This window comes from Neopelma chrysocephalum, unplaced genomic scaffold, assembly GCF_003984885.1.
Source record: "Neopelma chrysocephalum unplaced genomic scaffold, ASM398488v2 Primary Assembly neopelma1_96845, whole genome shotgun sequence".
NCBI lineage: Eukaryota > Metazoa > Chordata > Aves > Passeriformes > Pipridae > Neopelma > Neopelma chrysocephalum.
In genome coordinates this window covers 419,944-442,769 of record NW_020925488.1, presented here as the reverse complement: position 1 = coordinate 442,769, position 22,826 = coordinate 419,944, and the positions used below count along the sequence as shown (strand labels likewise).

Sequence of the window (22,826 nt, the reverse complement as noted above, 5' to 3'; positions counted from 1 at the left end):
ATCATAGAATCATAGAATCATAGAATCATAGAATCATAGAATCATAGAATAGGTTGGGTTGGAAAAGACCTCCAAGATCATCAAGTCCAACCCCTGATCCAACTCCAATTACTATATCATGGCACTAAGGGCCACGTCCAATCTCTTTTTAAAAACCTCCAGGGATGGTGAATCCACCACCTCTCTGGGTAGGCTGTTCCAATGCCTGATAACCCCCTCTGTAAAGAATTTCTTCCTAACATGTAACCTAAACCTCCCCTGGCAGAGCTTGAGCCCATGTCCCCTTGTCCTATTGTTGGTTGCCCGGGAGAAGAGACCAACCCCCGCCTGGCTATAACCTCCCTTCAGGTAGTTGAAGAGAGTGATGAGGTCGCCTCTAAGCCTTCTCTTCTCCAGACTAAACAACCCCAGCTCCCTCAGCCTCTCCTCAGAGGACTTGTGCTCAAGTCCCTTCACCAGCCTCGTTGCTCTTCTCTGGACCCGCTCCAGCACCTCAATATCCTTCCTGAACTGAGGGGCCCAGAGCTGAACACAATACTCAAGGTGTGGCCTCACTAATGCAGAGTACAGGGGAAGGATCACTTCCCTGCTCCTGCTGGCCACACTGTTCCTAATGCAGGCCAGGATGCCATTGGCCTTCTTGGCCACCTGGGCACACTGCTGGCTCATGTTCAGCCTCCTGTCCTTCTAGGATGGTTGATGGCCACTCTTCTCGGAGTTTGGGATAAAAAGTATAAAGCAGAATTAGATCCTATTAGATTAAGTTCTAGTTAGGATCACTGATTTAGAGCCAAGGTAGGATAGCCAAGGTGAGACATCCTGGGTGCAGTGCTGCCAACTCAAACAGGCTTCTGCCTTATCCATAGCCTCATACGAACTCCAGGCCCATGGATGCTCCAGCTAATGTGGCTAGGCTGTGGCATCCTGAGCTTACAGGGAGACCACATGACCCAGTGAAGAGATTTCTATTGCTTAGCTTGGGAGAGACAAATTCACAGCCTGAGCCAATGTATCAGTAAAATTATTTTCTTGCTGTAACACAAAGGTTAAACTGCAATAAAGTTGCCAAGGCATCAGTTCAATGATAGAGACACATAAAGGCCATCCTTTTGCTAGAGTAATTTTGGCCAAACGGCACAGACTTTCCAGTTTATACCAGCTAAACATACAGCCCATGGTGGCAGACCAATGTGGCCTCACAGTACTAAACCAGTATTGATGGATAGCTACATTTCCTGGCTACTCGCCAAGCCCAAATTAACCGTCTGAGGTACTGCAATGGATGGCTAGAGGCAAAAATATAACTGCTGTGATCTCGATATTAGGACTGGTCTAAGGAGTTCATTACCAAATCATTACTCTTGGTGACAGCCTCACATTGTGGGAATATGTTGATTTTATTTATTGAAACAAAATTCTATTGGCTGATCCTAGGCATACCACTTTAATTGATTTTTTAATATCAATATAAACATATAACCACTTTATTCTATAGCTCCTCTTTATCTTGAATCTTTGGAACCACTGTCCTGATGTCAGCTCATACTAGGGGAGTTCTAATCTCGAGAGTCATCTCTCCATCCCCAGGGATGCACTGGGGAGTTCAGTGTTTCAATCCTATCATGTGCAAGTTGCACACCTGCATTGATGAGGTCAACAGGAGAGCAGGGAGGGATTTGTGTGCAAACACCTACTTTGAGAAGGAGTGAGGGATTAGTGCCCAGGGATATGTATGCCAAAGGCAGGAAAGCATAGGAAAAAGAAGCCTGTTTCCTGAACCCTGTTCTTCTCTCTGTCCTCTGAGTACCTCCTTCCCTGGAGTAAAAGGAGCAAATTAGGACTATAGGGAAGTTTTCCTGTGCTAGACGTTGGGGTAGCTTGGCCCTCAAGAAGCCCCTGTGCCTAGAGGAGAAGGCCTATTTGCATTTCTGATGGGCTTGTCAAGGCTGCAGTGAGATGTGCAGCTGACCCTCAGCACCTGCTAAAAGCACTCTGGCTTTATAAGCTGATTTAACATCAGGTGTTTGCATGATTGGGCTGCAGCTGAGGGATTTCTGGCCCTGTTGCTTGTAAGGGTGTGGTAGACTTCAAGAGGGAGAAAGAGTAAGAAATGCTGTTGCCCAGGTTTCCTCTTCTCTGTTGCTTTATGACTTTCATGTCCTCTGTAATCAGACTGAGCAAAAAGGAATTAATACTTTTAGGGCCCTGAGGTACCAAAATGACCCTGCCATACAGCAACAAGCAACTCAGGCAATCTGCAGCCAACTCAGCCTCTCACTGTGGTGGATTCCTGCTGGTGGGGGATCTGCAGCTCTCTGACATGCTTGGCCAAAATTAGGCTGACCCATTCCCATGCTCAGGCCTTATCTCCCTTGACTTTCTTTCATCTCAAATCAGAGGAGTGTTGCTCTGAGTTTCTCACCTTGCCATCAATGGTGACTGCAGCAAAGACTGTGGAGGAGTAAGGAGACCATGCAACATCCCCTACAGCACAACTCAGGTCATAAACAAACATCGGAGTCCTATAAAAAAAGACACAGAGAGAAGAATTCATTTGGACACACGCCACTCTGGAAGTGTAACATTGAGCTATGAACACTTGGATGTTGCAGAAGTGGGAGACTGTATTTCTCTGTGTCAGATAACAGCCAGGTCCTGAGTCAAAGGCAAAGCAAAGCTGAGCATCAACACAAATGAGTCGGAATTTTGACCCGCTACAATGAGATGAGAGGCAGCACATTTCTTTCTTTCTGAAAGCATTTTGAAAGCTTCTCCCCAACACACACATCAAGATGGAGTCTCTCTGGTTAACAATCATATGGGAAAAAGTGATTTTCCCTCTCTGGACTTCTGACAATAACATTGAATCTTAGAGCAGTATTGGCAACGGGAGATATTTGACTTTGACTGATTTACAACAAAATCAATTTCCTGATTGAAACCAGACATTCCTCAACCACTAACCCTGAACTTCATTCCATATTTTTAAGTGTTCCAATTTTTTTTTGCCTCTCTGGCTCTTAGGATGTTTTCTGACCCCTGAGGCCATAAGCCAGCTCCTGACATTTCTCTGTGGCATCACTCCAGAGGAATAACCCTCCCACAATAGGTCCTGCCTGAAGAAAGCCAGGTCCAAAGTAAAGCAGCCAGGCTCTGTGCTGAGCTGCACTGCTTGGCAAGTTCCTGGGGCAGCGAATGCTTAAATTTATACCTCATTCCTGGGCAATACAAATCTGAGTCATCAGACCCAAAAAATAAGAAAGCAATTAGCATTATCAACACCTAGGAGGAAAACTGAGACTGAGGTATGAGCAGAGTCGACACGTGTAGCTGGCATATCAGGCTGGACCTCCCCACCCACACCAGGACCCAGCAGGACCTACTTGATGGTGTGATCCCAGATCTTGACTGTCCAGTCAGAGCTGCAGGAAATGAAGACTTTCAAGTGAAATGGATTCCAGCTGATTGTGTCCACAGCCATGTGATGGGCTTCAAACACATCCAGAAACTGGCTTGAATAGCTTTTTGAACACTGCAATAGAAAGAACTAGTCAGTAATCAGAGCTAGACCTTCTCCTGAAGCTCAAATTCCTGCAGAAAGATGTCTCTCTATATTTGTATGGCCTCCCTGGATCTTCTGGGCTGACTGGGAAGAGGTGGCTGGTACCCAGGGGTGCTACAGAAAATCAGTAATTTAGCACATACTGTTTCACCCCATTTGCAGGCAATACGCTCTGCAATACACAGAGACAGGAACTGAAGTTGTCTGGTTGGATTTACAGCCAGAGCCACGGCCCAAAGACCATTCTCCATTGTGGGAGCTCTACTACCTTCCTGCCAGTCCAGGGTCCTGCTATGTCTCTCTGAAAGGTTCAAAGGAAAGACATGGGAAAACATTCCCTGTGCTGCTCAAGAGCACACAGCACTGTGTGCATTTGAAGCGTTGCAGTTAAAACCACTAGTAACAGTGCCCTCAGCACAAGAATGTCCTATCAGACTTTTGGCTCTAAGCACTTTGGAAACCTATTAAAACTCCCTTCCCTGCCATCGCACTGGACAGCCTGCTCAGAGATCCTGTCCCATCACACGACCCCGCAGCTCTTTCTGTTGTGGTGCTTGTGACTTCCTGGAGGGGTGTGGGAACCACCAGAGGTTGACCAGGACTCAGGGACAACCCCATCGTGCTGGTGGACCCTGCTGGAACCCAGCCAAGAGCAGCCTGTGAACTGGACAAATCTCCACGATGCATGAGAGGGTCAGACCAGCAGCATCACCACTGCAGGTGCTAGTGAATGGCAACATGTAGAATGTCTACGAGAGGTGAAAAACATTTGAGAGTCTTGGAAAAGTCACCTGGTGTGTGAGCTTATGAGGGAGAGGGGGAAATTACAATCTACTTGTCTGCAAGGGGATTTTATCCAGATCCTGTCAGTTCTGTGTAAACAGAAAAATCAAGTTATCCTCCCCAAACCTCCTCCCCTCTGAGCACACTAGAGGCTTCCTTCACTAGCAACAAGGACCTCATCTCACATGAAATGTCTCTTGGTTGTGTTCTCACACACAACTGTATCCACAAGGCAGCTTGGGGTTGGTTTCAGGATTTTCTGTCTGTTTGCCTCAGTACTGTCACAGCAAGGACTTTTCAGCACCTTTCATTACTCCCTAATGAATGCAGCAACACATCATCTGCCTGAGCAGCAGGATTGCTGAAGTGTTACATGACTTTAATTCTTGCAAACCAAAGCTCTAACTAAGCATAAGGCTTAACTGTTTATTACACATGACACTTATTGTCTGGGTACTCAGACCTGTTCACTGGTGCAGGCACCTGATTAAGGGTGCTAAACCGTTCCTACAGCAGCAGGTCCTACATCCCTCAGAGGCTTGTTGTGGTAGGAAACGGAAACAAGAAAGTGGCTCATGCCCCACTGAGATTTAGTGACAGTGCCTATAGCTTGCTAATAGTTTGTTGTGTACTCTGAATTACTGTCCCTGCGTGTAATTGTGGGATGGAAATCTCCTTTAATGGCCTGTTTCATAACTTTACTTCATAATCCTTAATGTTCAGCCATAAGGAAAATTGGTACTTGGCTTGTTTTGAAAATCATTTTGCTGGGAACAGACAGAATGGGTCACGAGTAATTAACACAAGAGAGAAGCTGCTTTATCCATCTGTCCTTCCAAGTGTGTGAATTGAAGGTTCCTAATACATGAAAACTTTGAAGAGTGAGATCTGAACCAGATTTGTCTGCATCCAACAGCACTGTAATGCTCGGTGCTCTGTTTTCAAAACCTTGCGGGGGCTGAGCCTTTGGTCAATGCACCTCCCTGGGCACTGGTACAGGAGACACACCATGCTCTGGGGTGTGCTGATCCACAGCACTGGCTTTGCAGTCTGCATGACAGGAAAGGGATCTGCATTTTTTTCCATGAAATCAGCAGCAAAAAGGTTTCTGCAGGGCAGATTCCAATCTATGCTCCTTGTGAGATATGAACCTTGTGTGCCTGCTTTAACCTAAAGGCATTCACCATACTGTGGCAGTGCCTGCCAGCCCTACACCACGTTCACCACAACCTTTGTCATTGTCTTTGAGTGGAAGACAAGACCATGTTCTTCCCAAGATGCATTTTGAAGAAACACCACAAACTTTGACAAAAAGCTCAGAAAAGAAGTATGACTTTCACAAATAAGAGTTCATGAGCTAAGAAGAAGTGCTGGCGAAGTCTTCCCCTACTATTCAGTTCAAGAACCCTACAATTATTAAACACGTCAGGATGAAAACAAAACCACTGGAATATATGACACCTAACTCCTGACAGGAGAGCTCTGAAGAGGATGATTCAGGGAGAAGGCATTTGTGCAGCCTGTCTGATCTTCTAGAGCACTGCTCCAATCTGCTGAAAGTGTTTTTCTCCTATTAAAATGATGCTATATGGGTGTGAATAGTAAACGGTATTTTTAAGATAAGACAGGAAAGCAAAAATGTGTCTATGGCAATACAGGAAACCAGTAACAAAGATGACTGTTGACAAGGCTACAAAACATGGGGGAGGAATACTGGGAGGAAAGGAGAACTCTGAGGACACAAAACTTATGAATAATCTTCATTAAGAGCACTTCAGTTTACGCTAGCCGTTAGTCTGACACAATACTCCCCCACATCCACGGTGAATGGATGGTTATTAGTGTCCTTATAAGGCAGAGCGTTTCTTCAGTTCGCTAACAGAAACACTAAGTGTCTACGCAATACAGAAATACAAAAAGCAACTTTTTTCAGAGCAGATTTGTATCTGGCAACAAAAAGAGAGCATTGCCCAGCACTGGCGCCCCCCAGGCAGCTCAGGACACCAGGTGCTCTACAGAAACCACTGACACAAAAGCATTCCCTGTTGTTGTGGACAGGCTGTTACCAGAGGCTCTTCTTAGTTTTAGCTCAGTGCTACTGGTGAGGATCTGTAACAGAAATGCTTAGATTTGCAAAACAGCTTACAAACAGAAATTGAGGCATGTGAACACATGGAGAGAAACAACAGGAAATGGTAAAAAGAAAGAATCTGTGGCAATTGATGGCAAATGCAGTCAGTCCAGAAACAACGGGACAGAACACATAGAAGCCCCAAAGATAAGGCGGTAAGAAGATAAGGAGTAGAACTCAAGTCATAAAATATCCAGACAAGCAAAACAAGTTTGCGTAAGACAAAGCAAGACTAGACACTGAGGCAAATGAGCTCTATTAATAAGGAGACACTGGAAGTCAGAGCCTGTCCAGAAACCAGTTTGTTACTGTCATTTAAGGAAATCTCAAGAGATGTGATAAGGATTCAAAAGCCAGCATCCTTTGTCACCTGTACAACCACATAATCCTGTCCTGAACACAAATATACAAATGTTCTGGTGCTTAGTATGAGAGAAGGAGTACGAGTGAAATTAGTTTTGTTTAAGATTAGAATAACCTTTTCCTTCTATTCAGTCTTGCACTGAGTTTTATTATATTCATTTGTTACACTCTCAAACTGCCTGAGATTGAACAAACCCAAAACCTTTATTATATGAAAAGATTCAAATCTCATCACAATTTTTCTGCTGAAGGTCTGTTTATTGGGAAGTAATTCTGACCAAAGACTTAAAGTCACAGTAATGTTTCAATATGAATGTCAGAGACATACTTTTTGATATCAAAGCTGAACAATTCCTAAACAGCAAATAAGATATGCAAAGAAGCATACAGAATTGCATTACAGAACCATATTAATGCAGAAACAGTTTCTCCTCTACATAAAAGGGCAATAGATAGGTCTGTGTGTAATTAAGATAATGATTTCTTGGCTTCAGAAACACTATTAACTAAGCCATTTTCAAAATTTCCCCATAATTGTTCTGCAGCTAAAGAATTAACATATCATCATGTTATTTGTGGGCATGCCTGGTCTCTGGGGGAAAAAAAACAACCAAACCCCACAAGCCACCGAACTCCAAACAACAAAAAAAACCCTGTTTCTCTGAAATTCACTTTCCAATTTTTTAAAATATATAATCTAAAATTTGGCCCATTGGAGAGCAGCCCGTGTTTGATCACTGACTCGGACAACATGTAAAGAGTCTGTCCCTCTCATTCAACATGCAGTGGCAAGGGCAAGTGCAGCAGAGACCTGAGCACCTCACCCAGTGCAGCTTCAGGAATTGAGAGCTGCTCAGGCTGCTGTGGCACTGTCCCTGGCCCCAGCATCCAAGCAGAGCAAGGCTCCAGGAGGCAGTCCACAGGTAGCCCCAATAATGGGTTCCCATGTGCAGTGTGTCAATAAAGCATGTGATGGTAGTCCTTGAGAAATGCCTGGAGCAGCAGCTGATGCCAAAAGTTTTGAAACTGCTCTTGGGGGATGCTAAGGGTGCAACCACTCTTCAGCATGTTTTTGTAGATACTATGGAGATATAGATAGCTACTTGTGCTAGACACAAGGTTTCTCTTCCCAGTGTTAAATCCTACAATCTGATGGAAGATTGGCTCTTCCTGCCCATGGGAAGACCAGAGTTTTATAGGGCAGCGTTGCACAATGTGAGAGTGGTCCCACTTTTCACTAAGGCTCACCAGTGCAAGAATGTTGTGAAAGGGAGGATCCTTTGTAACAGTATCTCTCTGCATTTGTCTATCCAATAAGTGGTTAAGATATCTGCGTGGCTTCATGGCTGAGATCACTTCTTATTTTAAAACACCACCCTAGCTCTTGTTTTACTGAAGATCATTCAAGGCAGAAATACCTACAACTTTTTCAAGGCAAATGCTGCCAAATTCTCTTCCTATCCAGTGTTCCTCCACGAGGAATTTCCTTTCCTATGGAACCTAACCAGGATACCAGCCTGAACATTTCTCCTGAAGGGTAACTGGTGGCCCTCACCTCACACTGACATCCACTGTCGAACTCACCAACACCCATCACTTACAACACAGTGGAACTTAAAACATGTGGTTTCCTACTGCCTTTTGATCAGGACTAGACCACAGTCTAGTACAGCGGTACTAGTACAGCAGTACTAGTACAGGGTACCAACTCCCCTGGCTGACCAGTCAACTCAGAACATCTGCCCATGACTGTACAGATCCTTTGTATCCTGAAGGCATCAACAAAAAGCCATTGCACCTACCTCAGTGCCCACTGCCCAACTGCTCAGCACCCCCTCCACTCCTCCCACCTCCTTTCTGCACCTGTCTTGTCCAAAGCAAGTGATCGCTACTCAGAAACCCTCCGTAGATACTACCTGGCAAAGGGAGAGATTTCAACCAGCATCATCCCTCTGCAAGGGACACATATTTGTTAAGTACAACTTGCCTAAATACTGATTTCAGAACATTATTTCCTTTGGGTTCTTATTCTGTTTCCTGTTCCTTTTGCAGGTGGGATATAAGGAAGGAGTTTACATCATCCTCTAGGGACGGCTGGACGCATCTGCTCTGCATGTCAGCCTCCTGCTGATGGTCCACCACCTACACTTGAAGGGCTATGGCTACAGATTTAATAGAGCCCCAAAGCCAGCTCAGAGGAATGCTGTGCAAAAAACAGTTGTATGAGTAAGAATCTACTGGCTTTATTTCCAAGGCTAAATACAGCAGAACTCAAAACTTCCTACATTTAACTTGATTTCTCAAGAAAACATGATGCCTGTGTCCTGTCTGCTCACCTCTCCTCACAAACAACCTTTGACCAAAACTGGCTGCATGTGGGACTTGGCAATATTAAGGTCCTACACATTCTATGAAAAGGGATGGCCACAGAGTACAAACATCTGGGCAGTGGCCCCAGTGTGGGAAGGGCAAGCACAGCTTGGCTGCTGCCCTCACCCCATGGTTGGAGCTGGTTGGCCGACAGCTCCCAGCTGGAGCTGGGCACCAAGGCATCACACTGCAGGAGGGCACTGGAGGGGAGGTAGCCAGCAGTGTTTGCAGGAACCAAGGATTATAGTGTGGAGGTGGAATCACTGGGCTGAGGACAGCATGGAGTGATCAGGAAGAAAAAGGTTTGTGTGGGTGGCGATGAACTGGAGACAGGAGAGCAAGGAGAAAGTGGGACTGGATGTCTTTTCCAACCTAAACGATTCTATGATTCTGCGTAATTGTGGAAGGGAAGGGCTGCAGGACATTAATCCATAGGAAATATGGCTTCATTAGCCTCACTGCTCATGGGATAACAGGACTACAAAGGAAATGCTCTGATATTTTTCCTGCCATTTCCCCGTAACCATGAGGACAGAGGATCAATGCCTTTTAACTTCTGCTCTGATCATACTTAGCATTTCCCTTGCACAGCTGCAATCCACAAAGCATTTTCTGGGATGCAGTTTGCATGAAAAATGTTTCTGCAAAAGAGAGTCTTAATTGGGCCTTTGCAGAGAGCTCCCTGTGACCTTCTGCGGCGCTGTGCTGGTCTCAGGCTCACCACAGGCATCCCAGGGCAGGACCGGGCTCTAAAGTTGTGCTTTGTTACCACCTGAGCAAACAGTTCAGATTATGAACCTGAAAGACACATATAGTTCAGGGGGTGTAAAACAAAGAATCATTCCTACCTTATAGATCTTTCCCTCTTCAGTACCAACAAGAAACAAATAGTCTATCTTTTTGTGAAAATCAAATGATGTCCCGCAGCCTGTTAACAGAAAAAAGGTTTGTCAGACAGAGAAGTGGTTCAGCTGGCCAGCACATGCTCCCTAGCAATGGTAAACACACACTGCCTGTGTTTTCAGAAGTGATTTATTAGCCAGAAGCTCCCAGAAGAAATTAAAGTCACCCTTTCTGCTAGCACTTTCAAGCTGTGCCTATCCCCAAGACCTGAAATTTGAAAAGCCAAGATGGAGACAGGGAAAAGGGAACTGAAAGAACTGGAAGGGAACTGGAAGAACAGTTTAGACTGGGATTCATTTTGGTAAGCATTAAAAATGCCCGGTACAAATGCAAGCATTTGTGGATCAGGCCTCCCTCCTATCAGGAGAGATATTTTCTGTTTCTTTAGTATCCACAAAAATATAAATGGTTTCCTATGCATAAAAGAGCCCAGAGGGGAATCACCACATCACACCTCCCTGTGCTCTTTTTGTCCTTAACTCTGAATCCATTTAGCAGGCTCACTTCAGTAAAGCCAATAGCAAAGGATGTGATTTGGGAAGAAAGCCTCTGCTAGGCACAGAGGATCTTGTTAATGTCGGAAGCCCTGAATTGGGCAACATTGTGAACTGTGTTAAAACAGGTGTCAACCACAACAGGATGTGACTCATTGAAACTTTGCGGCTTCTGCTCCAGAGGCAGATGCGTCATCATCCAAGAAAGCCAATTCACATGTTGGTGAAAGAAAACTTCAGCGGGATTCTTGAGCAGAAGATGAGATGTTTGCTGAGTGCCAGAGCAACTTGAGGCTGTCGACCATCAGGGACACAGGGACACCCACAGCAACCACCCGATGAGAAACAGGGACAAGCAGACAAGGCTCAGGAGCACATAGTTACAGAGAACTTTCTGCAGCTGTCTTAAACATTAACAAAATGTGGTTATCAAGGGAATTGTTAAGATAATTTCAATCCTCTAATACCCTCTGAATTTTTAACATTTAAATAGATTGTTAAATATTCAAGACAAGTGTTTGAAAATCCATTTCCAAGTAACACTAACAAATAATCCCAAAGCCCCTGAGAGTTCTGCAGTGTACTACTTTAGCTGGTCTTTTGCAACCTATGTGGTGCTGCAAACCTTCTCACTAACAAACTGTTCAGCAGTTACTACCCTAGAAACACAGCAATTTTTAAATGCAGAGTAAGGGCAGCCTCCAAACACGGGTCCCATCCTCTCAGCCAAAAGCAGGTGCAGAAGGATGATAAGATTCCCCCCTTTAAGGATTCCCTTGTGTAATCCAGGACCTCCAGAGCTGACTCATCCCATCCTGTCTGTAACACAGGATAGTCAGGATGAGAGGATTCAGCCTAGAAGGACTGCACTGACTCCATCGTCTCTGGAGGGAGCCTAACATAGTAGATCAGAATAGATGCTGTGCTTTTAAAGAGCTAAAACCTGATGAGGCACATCCCAACACTGGCTGGGTGAGCTGTGCACTCAGAAAAGGGCAAAGGTTGTTTTTCATCTTGATTTTGCCAGTCCAGATTAATGTCTGGCAGCAGGAACAAATTGACTTTAATTTTGACATATACAGGTAATGCCTGTGCCTTATCCACACAGAGATATTACAGTGAAATGGACACTTTTTGAATTAATGTTCAATTCTTCATTTTATGCAAGTAGAGACAATATGTAACCAGCAAAATGTGACTCAATTAGTGGCCATTGCTCCAGTCAGACTTTGCCCTACGACATGATGAAAGCAAGGAGGCGTAACCCTCCTTCAGCTCCCTTCCATCTCAACACTCTGCTCCCAGATTTAATTTCCCAGAATGACTGATTAGAGGCTTTGTGTCAGTAATTAATCAGCATGGCAAGGACTTGGGCTCTTACCAAGTGTTTGCAGCTGCAGCCCCTCTGGCCCCTGCATCGTTCCCTCTCCTGACAGCTTGATGACATCCATATGAACCAGCTCATTCTGCAGGCAGAGGAGATTCCACATGAATAACATGCTTTGCAGCAACAATACAGAGACACTCAGTACTTTGGAATGGCAAATTTTATGGAGGAATTTTAAAAAGCCGTCCAAAAGTTGCTTAATGTTTCACATTTGGCAACTTGCTAACATGCTGCTTTACACAACACCTTCAGGAAACTGACGCTTTGGTGCAGTAGAACAGAGACGCTGGTAAATTACCTCAACACATGCTGCTGACCTGGAAAACTTTGGGTTTCAGGGTCAATTTTCTTTAGCAGAGGTTGACACAGTCAGAAAATCACTGTGTTTACTTAAGTCACCCTGTGTGGTTCAAGATTGGTATTTCATATTCTGGTGGAGCTAACTAAACCCCACACTAAACCCCACACTGATGGATAGTAACTAAACACCTTGCCAGTCTTTGCTTCTTAACATCTTCCTCTTATCCCCAGAGAAGCCTCAGCTCCCAGTACTCACAACTTCATGGGCTCTGAGACTCAAATAACAACACCATCCAGTAAGCAGCTTCCCCAAGGGAAAAGTGCCCCATGTTGCTGTTCTCAACAGAGCTCTAAAGAGCTCTCATCACCAGCCACAGCACTGCTGTGCAAGGTGGTGTTTGAAGAGGGACAAAAGGCTGTGTCCTGAAGAGTTTATAGTCAAGGTGGGAGACAGAAGACAGATGAAAATAGACACAATATGGGTGAATATGAGGAAACTACCAGAGGGCAGATAGACTCTCAGACTAGCTTTGGCAGTTAAAATACCACTGCAGAATGGAGTTGGTTGTGAATATAGGAATACCCTGGGGCTCCAGAGGTCTCTTCCAACCCCAACCATCCTGTGATTCTCTGATTCCGTGATAAAAAGAACAAAGAACTAAAGATTAGTGAGTAGTGTGGGCTGTGGAGACTGGATGTTATAATGAATCTGCAGATTTCCCACTGGAGCACTGTGAGAACAAAACATAACTTCTTAGCTCAGTGAATTAAGCTGTAGTTGAAGCTTCTCTAAGGCCAGAGCAGGACTCGGGTAGAAAACGAGATTCTGCCTGGCAGAGTCAATCCCAGAGAATTCCATGTTGAGGAACGTGGGAGAAGACCTTGTGAGCATCTGCATTCATTACTGCAGTTCAGAGAGGACAATGTTCTATAAGGCATTTTCATTGTATTCTGGGGGTACAAATTTACGGAAGGTTCAAGAAAGGTCAAAACCCATAAAGTAATGTACTTCCTTCTCACTAATTCTCACTGCTGCACACCCACGTGCCCTGGCCTAATGATGGCAGTAAATTGTTCTCTCTGCTGAGAGAGCAGCAAGAAGCATGACAGACTCCTGCAGAGTTCTACCTTAGTGGTTCTTCTTGTAGCATGTGGGTTACAACAAGTAAAATTCAGTTGGTAAAGGCAGGAGAGATGCTAAGAAAGAGGCCATATAAGCTGATGTATTTGAGCTAGAACTGGAAAGTGCAGTACCCAGAGCAACCAGGAGCAGAACATATTCCCCTGCACATCCAAATAGTGCTGGTGGGCTGTTGGGAGTGCAGTCAGGACATGTTGAGCAGGCACTTGCCTCTGCTCAAGCTCCCAGCTGTGCCTGCTCTCCAGAAAGCACGCAGTCTGTCCGAACCATGGCTGATGGCCATGAGTCTGTTCTGAAGAGCAGCTCTGGAGCTGCCTGCAGCTGATCATGTTGATATACCCAGTATGGCAGGCCCAGAGATGTGCTAGCGCACTCTCTCTGTGTTCTGGTAGAAAGACAAACAACAGGAGACCTTCTTTCTAAGCGCACACCTTTCTGCAACCTTCCTCTGAAGGCGACTCCCAGCACCTCCACCTGGCCAAAGTCCCCACGGACAGCTTCTGCAGCCCCTCTCCTCCACAAAGGATCTTACTTGTGCAGATTTCCCAGTCGTGCTGCTTTTATCTTTTAAGCAGTTTCACAGCCTGAAAAATGCATCTGCTCCCGGGGCTATTTGTCACTAGAGCTATTCGCAGATTCCTCTGGGTAAACAAACTGCTGACAGTTTGGCCTTCCAGGAACACCGAGCAATAATATGTTGCTTCTGCCTAATAATTGTAGAACACTTTGTAAGCATTAGTGAATCAGGCCTTGCAGCTGCTTTTTTTCCTTTAGTTGTTATTAGCCTCAAGTAATTAAGGACGCCCAGAGCTGTTCAGTAATTTAGCTCTAGGTCACGTAGGGAGGATGAACTATGACTACTAATCAAACCTGGGATTGCTGAGCATCAGCCTGAAAGCGATGCCATGCTGAATCCCAAACAATTCCTTGAAGTGGCTCTGATATCTCTCCTTTTTGATAGGCAACGTGTGCACCCAAAAGTCATCCAGCTGCAGAATTCCTTCATCCTTCCTTGATGTTTTACACCTTTATGATGACCCAAAGACAAGTCAAAACAGTTCATGTGCTGTTTCACAAAGTTTGTCCACAGTGCTTGTGATCATTTTTAACAGAGACAACCACTATAATCAAGGTAGATCAACTGTTCCTGGCTAGCATTTGGCAACTCTTATACTCAAATCTTGACTGTGGCTTGCCAAATATTCAGCTAGAAGTAAGAATGAATTCATTCACTTTGTGCTCTCGGCTTTGGAAGTGTCAAACAGCTATCAGTGTTTGAAGAAGCTTTATTTCTGGATAGTCCTGTCAAAAAGATTAACGAAGCACTCTTTCATTTATTGCCTATTTGCACTGTGGATTTGCAGAATAGAAGACCTCTGGAGTATCTTCAATTTTATTCTAAATAAAACCCAGGGACAGCTCTTTTGTAAAACTGGAATTCAAGCAGATTGTCCATTTCCCCTTGCTGGATACAAAACCACAGACTGTAACAAAACACCCTTTTCATTCTGTTTTTTGCTTTCCCTGTTGAATCTCTGTCCAAAAAAAAAAAAAGAAAAAAAATCCAGACAGCACCTAAAATTTTGCTCTTTTCCTACTGCCTACTAGGTACATACCAGCTCTGGCAATTTCAGAGGTAACTTCACTTAAAAAAAAATCTTAAAATGGTGCTTTTCACACAGCTATGGCCAAGTTTATTACAGTAATGCAAGGAATAAGCAGAAATGACATCATGCTAAGTGGATACAGATCTTAGAAGTCACACCAAGGATGTTTAGGAAGGAATATCTACATGCTCAAGGGACAGTAAAAACATGCCAATGTGGGATGTGGGAACATGGTTAAGCACCAGTGAATCACAGAAATATTCCCTCTAGCAGGTGAGTTGCTACCAGAGTCCATCTGTAGACTCTTAGGTTGCCCCAGTTGTGGCATTTCTCTGAAGAGGCTTCACCCGGTGTTTCCTGCCTCCTAAGGTGACTCCATGCTGAGCACATGAGCTGAGCTGGGGCTCAGCTGGTTAAGTGTAACCTGCCAAGTAGACTCAACTGGCTGTAGGCATGTATTGCCCACCTCAAAACAAATCTTTTGGGCATTTCTATTCAAGGGATAAAGTGCTGGGAGCTGAGTGCTGGGACACTGTTAGCCTGTCCTTTGCTAGAGACCTCTGACAGCTCTCTTGGGAGAAGGACTTGGAACGCACTTGCAGAAGGGATTTTTAATTCTGAAGCTGCATGTGTGAACCTGTAGGAGTCTATGAAAAATAACTTCAAAATCTGTGCCCTCTGCATGGGCCTACCCTGTTCATTAGAAGAGGCTCCTGCTCCTGAAGTGAACATGACAGTAAGATTAACATATAATGCTAGACATGAATCCTGCCATGGCAGCAAGGCCTAAAAATTTCAGAACAGGCAAGCCTTGATAGCTTGGTATAACATTGAAAAATGAGCATCCAAGGATGTAAAGAAATTTCTTTTCCTCCTAGGGAATAATGGGGCAGCTGCTTCAGACTGATGTTTAGGGCAATTCAATTATTTTTTTAGTAAAATATTTGAAATCTTCAAATGTAAAATGAAATAGCCAACAGAAAAAAACCCCACCTGTTGAGATTCAGAGACACAAAATTGAAGTCCCAAACTGAGTCATTTTGGGACATTAATGGTAGCTTTCTATCAACACATGTACTCCAAAAGAAGAAAGTGATCAAAGGCAGGGCATGCAAACTAGTTAACAGAAGTTGTATTGGGTGTGAGTTGGCAATGACATGGCAGGGGGAAAGCCTCTGCCTGTGTGATAGCATGCTGCCATCCCACTGCAAATGTGAGCTTCCTTTGGCCTTGGTGCTCCTTTGGCCCTATAGGGAGAAATTGGCATTGACCCTCTCCCATTTCAAACCAGAATCTGTAGGGGAGCATACTGGAGGAGAGACTCTTGAAGCTCTGGAAGAAAGCAGATTATTCTGTTCTGTCTCTGAGTGACCCTTCTGGGACAAGGAGAGTTTCAGAGCAAGGACCAGTATTGAATTCCTGCTGCTGCCAAGGAGGAAAATAATCTGTCATTTTCACATTTTCAGGTCCATCCGGTGCTACAGGTACAGGCAGGATAAAGGTCAGATCCTGACAAGGAGTGGGCTGGCCCTGCTCATTTCAGAATTTAACATGGTGCCCCAGACCCAGCTGTGACTGCACCTGCAATCTTTTGCTGGTACTTCTTTTCAAACCCGGATCATTGGAAATAAAAATAAAACTAATAAATCATTGACATTTTGAGGCAATTGATTATAACTTGACTGACTAGAAAAAGGAATTGCCACCCACTGTTTACCTTAACTAAAGTCCAAGAAACAATCCTTCCATCTGAGGAGACAGAGAAGAAGTTTGTATTGTTGTCCATGTCATCCTTCTGCCACTTGACCTTAAAACAAGAAGAAACAATAAGACAGTTCCAGTCAGCACTGGGCTCTCAGTAGGATAGAGTCCTATGTCCTCAGGGTCTTCTGAAATCCTTCCTAAAGAACAGCTGGTTTCCAACCCAGAGTGCATGGCAGGTATGAACACTTACCTTCACAGGCAGTTTCAGCTTAGTGTTGTCACTCACTTTCCTTCAGGATGCTCCAGCAAGGGGGTAAAGCCCCTCACTTAGAGACTCTGCATCTATTCATGGCCATCTCCCCCAGCAGTGACAGGATCAATGCCGTCAAGGATGGGCCTCGTGAGATGTCTGAGCTACTCACTAGCACCCTGCACTACGGCACAACACCATCCCAGAGACACCCAAGACACCTCCAAACACCCTGAGCACTGCCACAGAAAGGTCTCCAGGCACTGCAAAAACTAACTCCTTCACATTTGACTAATTACTCCAAGTGTAGTGCCATATGGTTACCCTTCAGCCAGACAACCTCAAATTAGCTTTCTGTCCCCATGTGGGGCACAGACGAGCCCTCGCAAGCAATGTGCAACACGGGCCCTTGGGGAACTTCTGCTTTAGGGAGATGAAAACATCTCCATTAACATTGAAATCCTCCCTACACCTTCTGTCTGCCTGGTAAGGAAATTTGCCTTTTGACTGTGACAGTTCAGCAGGAGACATTAGAACTCAGATAAATGGCTTACAGTTTAGAAGAGATATTTCAGTTAGACCAAAAGCATTAAGAATGCTCGATTTTCAGATCTGGGAATTCAATCAGAATGAGGGGAAAAGGATGACTTGTCACTGGGTCTGTCAGCACACACTCCTCTGGGCATCTGTCAGTTCAGGATGGGGACAAGCACTTCAGAAGGTCCTGCTGAGCTTTTCAAAGGTATATCTGTTCCTGTCCAAACAATGCAGCAGATAAAGTTCCCTAAACATCACCCTATAAACATGAAAAATGGGCATGATTATCCTAGAGCTTACCAAATACTCTATCCATGACCACCTATTTATCTGGTACCTATTCCAGAAAACAAGCAGTATTCTCAATACTTTAATTACACAGATTGGGTATTCCTATGACAGTTCCTTGGGAAAAACTGTTAATTCTCTTTTGTAAAATTGTTTATACTGTTAAGTTCTGTAGAGCATGAAAATTCAGCAAGAGACTCAGCAACGAGTAGTTAACCCTCTAGAGAACAGGTTTCCTACCTATTACACACTACTCTGAAGAAGGAAAAACAAAACTTAAAAGGAATCCATTTGAGAATATATCAAAATGCAGTTTCATGCCTGCAAGATACAACTGAAGAGCCTTGAGTGGCCTATACCTTTGAACATCCTTGCACAGCCGAAATTGTAAATCTCCATGTGGAACCACTTCTGCTATCTGGCATTAAAGGAAAGGCATAATTCAATATGGCCCAGAATACAATGGTTAATGATAAAAAGACAGGTTCAACAGCACAGTGATTGCCAAGGCTGGCCATTGTGCACAAAATATGCTGGCTATATCTATTCCAGGAACATCTCCCTTGGATCGTGAGCTACTGCTGACAGTGACAGTCACCAGCAGCTGCCTCAGATGAAGGAGTTGGTGTAGTGAGGAGTTTTAATTCAAAGTGAGAAATGCAGAGCTCAGGGGGACTGGTTACAAAAACATGCCCAACATGTCTCACACTGGGCACAGAAAAAGGGTCATTTTTTCAATCAGAGATCTTAAAAATGTCACTTTAAAACTGTCTGACAATAAGATGTTTTTATATGTCCAACATAGCTCTACTCATATTCTTTCTCGTCAGCTAACTTTCCCAAATATTTGAGAAAAAGAGTCACACTTCCCAGCCCATCACACCAGTGAAAAACACATGGATGAAGGTTCAGCAGCTGTAGTCCATCCCCATCACCCTGTTCAGATACAACTGAGTCCTCATGTCTACATGAACACAGTGTGTTGCAGGAACCTCATCTGGAGGTGACCAAAAACACAAGCACTATCATGAGCTCATGGGGGGTTTTCCCAAGCCAACTCTTTTCAGCATTCCCCAAGCAAAGAGGTTTCCCCTGGGTTTGCCCACTCCAAATACCCTCTCTCTGACAGAGATCTATTCAAGTTGTCTACTGTTGGTACTCAGTTATGTGTCTCATCTCAGCGTAAGTAGGTTGACTTGCTTGGGGTACTTTTGCTAGTACATTCAGAGCAGTCAACAGTAGCTGAGTCAGGTACATATTGTGGACAGCTTGAAAACAGTCCCTCAGGGGCATCAGGCTCTGCCCTCAGACGACTACCAGCAGCTCTCAGTGATGTAAGCTTGAATTTCAGAAAACAGAAATTCACACTTAATACTTTCAATTTTCCTTCAACACCTCTGACACCTTAATAGTGTTTGTGATCTTTTTCCTCCTGATCTCTGAATCCCATAAATGCTTATTAGAGTAATTAGCCTTCATGATACTGCAATCAAATTGGGCATCTGCTTAGAACTGGCCTTTTCTCTGCTCCCAGAGGCCTGTCAACATGGTACAACCTCCTGTCATGAGCAGCATGCACGCTGTGCGGGGTGGAGCATTTGAGGAGAGAACTAGGAAACTGTGTAGTGGCAAGAAGTTAATTCTTCCCTGAAGCATGTGATATTCAAACCAGGATTTGGGCTGTGTGAAACGATTTAAAGCAAAAGTTCAATTATGATACAGAAAGGGTAAAGAAGCACATGAAAAAGGAAAGTGTGTGCAAACAGCAATGAAGAGGCAAGCAAACACAAAGCAGCAAGCATTTTCTGTCCCTGATCATGATGACATCTGTAACAAAAGCAAGTATCTGGCTGCCATTTTTACAGTGTAATCTTTAACCAGACTATTTTTGTAGCACAAAATTTGTGTGTGAAACTCATTGCTGTTGGAAGAGCCTACCACTTTTAATTTCTTAAAGCCTGTTTATTTATAAAGAAGTTGAGACTATTCAAAACCTGATTTATTTACAGAAAAATAGATATTAAGACCGGCATGTTCGTTACTACGTACATCAGGTTAGCAGGGCCATAATCCATTCATTTCTAGCAAGAGAATACTATCATTTTTATCTATGGCAGGTGGTAATGGCTCCTGTCCAGCAGGAGATTGGACCATTTATTCAATCTGATTTGAACACTCCTGTTTCTGATATCATTCCTACAAAAGAAGTAATGCTTGATCAGTTTTCACGGCACACAGCTGTTAGTTTCTTGCGCTGACACAATGCAATTGGTCAAAACCACAGGGGCCAGGAGGCTGATTTGAGCATGGTGCAGGCTCTGCCTGCAGTTCTGTGAGGTGACACCAGCTACTGCAAACACAGATCCCCCTGGCTCACCCTTGGCTTGCAAAAACTCAAGTGTGAGGTGCCACATGCAACACATGCACATTGACTGATGAGCAATTCCTTCCCTTTCCATTAATTATCATTCAAGGAGCCCTTTGTTAGCATTGCAGTACCACGGCCCTGCTGACACCTGCTCTACGCAAAATAAGAGCATTTTACTCATTCCATGCCTGAAAAAGAAAATAATAAAATCTGCTATAGGTAGAGAAGAGGAAAGACAAAGGTATTATCAAATCCCCAGGTCACCCTTATACGAACTGGCCGAGTAAGATGCTCAGATGACTTTGCCAGGCAAACAACTCCTTGAGCTGCTGAGGAAAGTCCCTGCCAATACGACCAGGGGACAAACTCCTTCCAGTGCCAATCTGGCAATCAGTACACTACTAGGCAAAGCCATCATGGCAATGTAGGGTTTGGAGGGACCCAAAAAGCATTTCTATTCTGCTCTGAGGCAAAATCAGACACTCTCCTGCCGTTGGTGACAATTCACACAGGCTGCTCTCACAAGCCTCCAACAACAGGCACTCAGCAACCTCCCTGTAGATACATCAGTGCTTAACTGCCCTGATACAGGAGATTTCCTTTACCAAGAGTCAAGCCAACTACTCCTTACCATCTCCCCAGTGGACACAAAGAACAACAGTTCATTCTCCTTTTTATAACAGTCTTCAAATGGGCAAGAAAAGGCTGTTGTGTCACTGTTCCTTTCTCCTTTTTTTTCCACTCCAACTCAAACCAATTGCTCCAACTGTTGCTTCTGGGTCCTGCCTTCAGGATCCAAACCTTCCCCATTCCTGTTCTTTCCCTTCAGTCCTTCTCTCTGCAGCTGCAAACACACAGTACAGGGCCACCCTGAGGCAGGAGTTACAACCTCCTCTATCTTATATTCTTGCTAATTAATCAAAATGACACATATCTTTGTGTAACAGCATTGCATTGCTGGCCACTGGCAGTGATCTGCTATACTCTCCCTTTGGGCACCCTGCCTAAGCTGCCATCTCTTCTTTCATATCTGTTCATTTAATTTCCCCTTTCTAAATGCAGTATTTGCTCTTGTCTTTATTGAATTTCACCACATTTATTTTGGGAATCTCTTCCAATTTATAAAGATAATTTTGAACATAATCATGTCCTGAAAAGTGCCTTATCCTTCCAAAGGAGTTTCCCTATTCTGTAACTGGAGTGGTTTATGAAAGTATTCATCAAAAAAAAGACCAGAACTGACAGCTGGAGGGTCTCACTTGAAGCACGTTCAGAGTCTGACATCGAGCTCTGTATAATTGCTCTTTGAGCACACTGCCTGAGCCACTGGAGCTGCCTCTTTATGGTGATTTTACCTAATTTGTATTTCTCTGTTTTGGTTACAAGTATGTCACTGCGTGAACCTGGATCAAAAGCTTTAGTCAAGTCAAGATGGATAGAGGTGATAATCTTGACTGCCTCTCTCTTCTTCATGAGGCCCATTTCTCTGAAACAAAGGAAAGAAATTATACTAGCTTGACAATTTATTCTGGACAAATGCATGTTGGCTTCTCTGAATCACCTTATTATCTAGACATTTACAAACAGCATTGCCATTTATTCAAATGCTTTTCCAGTCTTCAAAATTGGTCTGCCTGGTCAGTAATTCTCTGGGTCCAACCCAATCATTTTCCTCCAGATATTTTTTTACTCCTTCCAACCCTTTGAGATCTTTCCTTCTTTCCCTGGCCATGCTTGTCCTACAAGCCAGAGTGCAGCCCAATGCACTGCTGTGCTATCATCCATGCTTTGGCTGTCCCTGTGGCTGGCTTTGGATCCCTCTAGCCTGGGTGAAATTCAGACACTGTTTTCTGAGCTCTGGTATCTTGCCCATGCCACTGTCCCTCCTGCATGCAAGGACAGTAACTCTGAGGAAAGCATCTACAGAAAACTTTTTACCAGACATTGGCTCTACAGCATCACTGAAAAGTGCTTTGAGATTGAGGACAGTAGACTGTCCTATTTCAGTCTGCCAATGTCACAGGTACATGTCACAATGTCACTGCCCACAGGGGACAGTGGAGTGATGCTGTCCCTCATCCATGCCCCAGAGCACACCACAACCCTGTCTCTGACTCCAGGTACTCACTCAGTTCAGATCTGTAAATGGACTCGCACATAAACACCAGCCTCTGTTTAAAATGTAGGATGGATATAGACCAAAACCATTATGAAATACATGTAATGGTCTGAAATTGCTCTGGCTACTTCTTTAAGTACTCCAGGGTATGTTTAAGCTGATCTTGCCGATGAGCAAGAACCTGTCTCATCTAAATATTTTTTAACATGCTCTTTCCCTACACTGACCTGTGCTTTTATCCTCTTGTTACATTAATCACACTAGGCAGCCAGTCTCAGACACTTAGTGTAAGATTAAACAGTACAACATCAAATATTTCATCCTTATTCATAACACTCAATATTAGCTGAAAGCTTGCTTTAATAATGAGCTTTTATTCTTCACTCCTTTAACTTCTAATATACTTCCCAAATATTTTCTCCTTCCCTTTTATGACCCAGGATAATCACAGCTCATTTGGCACATCCACTTACTCGTCATTAAGTTAGCTTTGTGCTTTTCCCTAGTACTCAGTGTTAG

At 44.1% G+C, this 22,826-nt stretch overlaps 1 protein-coding gene across 3 annotated transcripts in view; it reads right to left on the bottom strand.

Annotated features, from left to right (window-relative positions):
- The window catches only part of DNAI1 (dynein axonemal intermediate chain 1), a 142,408-nt gene that overhangs the window by 39,819 nt on the left and 79,763 nt on the right, over window positions 1-22,826 (bottom strand). Inside the window, exons 14-18 of one of the 3 annotated variants that reach the window (XM_027670459.1) lie at window positions 16,759-16,848; window positions 11,988-12,072; window positions 10,058-10,137; window positions 3,384-3,532; window positions 2,423-2,522 (exon numbers count right to left, since the gene is read on the bottom strand). In XM_027670459.1, coding sequence (XP_027526260.1) covers window positions 2,423-2,522; window positions 3,384-3,532; window positions 10,058-10,137; window positions 11,988-12,072; window positions 16,759-16,848 — 504 coding nt within the window. The remainder of the gene's footprint in view (window positions 1-2,422; window positions 2,523-3,383; window positions 3,533-10,057; window positions 10,138-11,987; window positions 12,073-16,758; window positions 16,849-22,826) is intronic. The other 2 variants (XM_027670460.1, XM_027670461.1) reach the window with 2 other exon arrangements.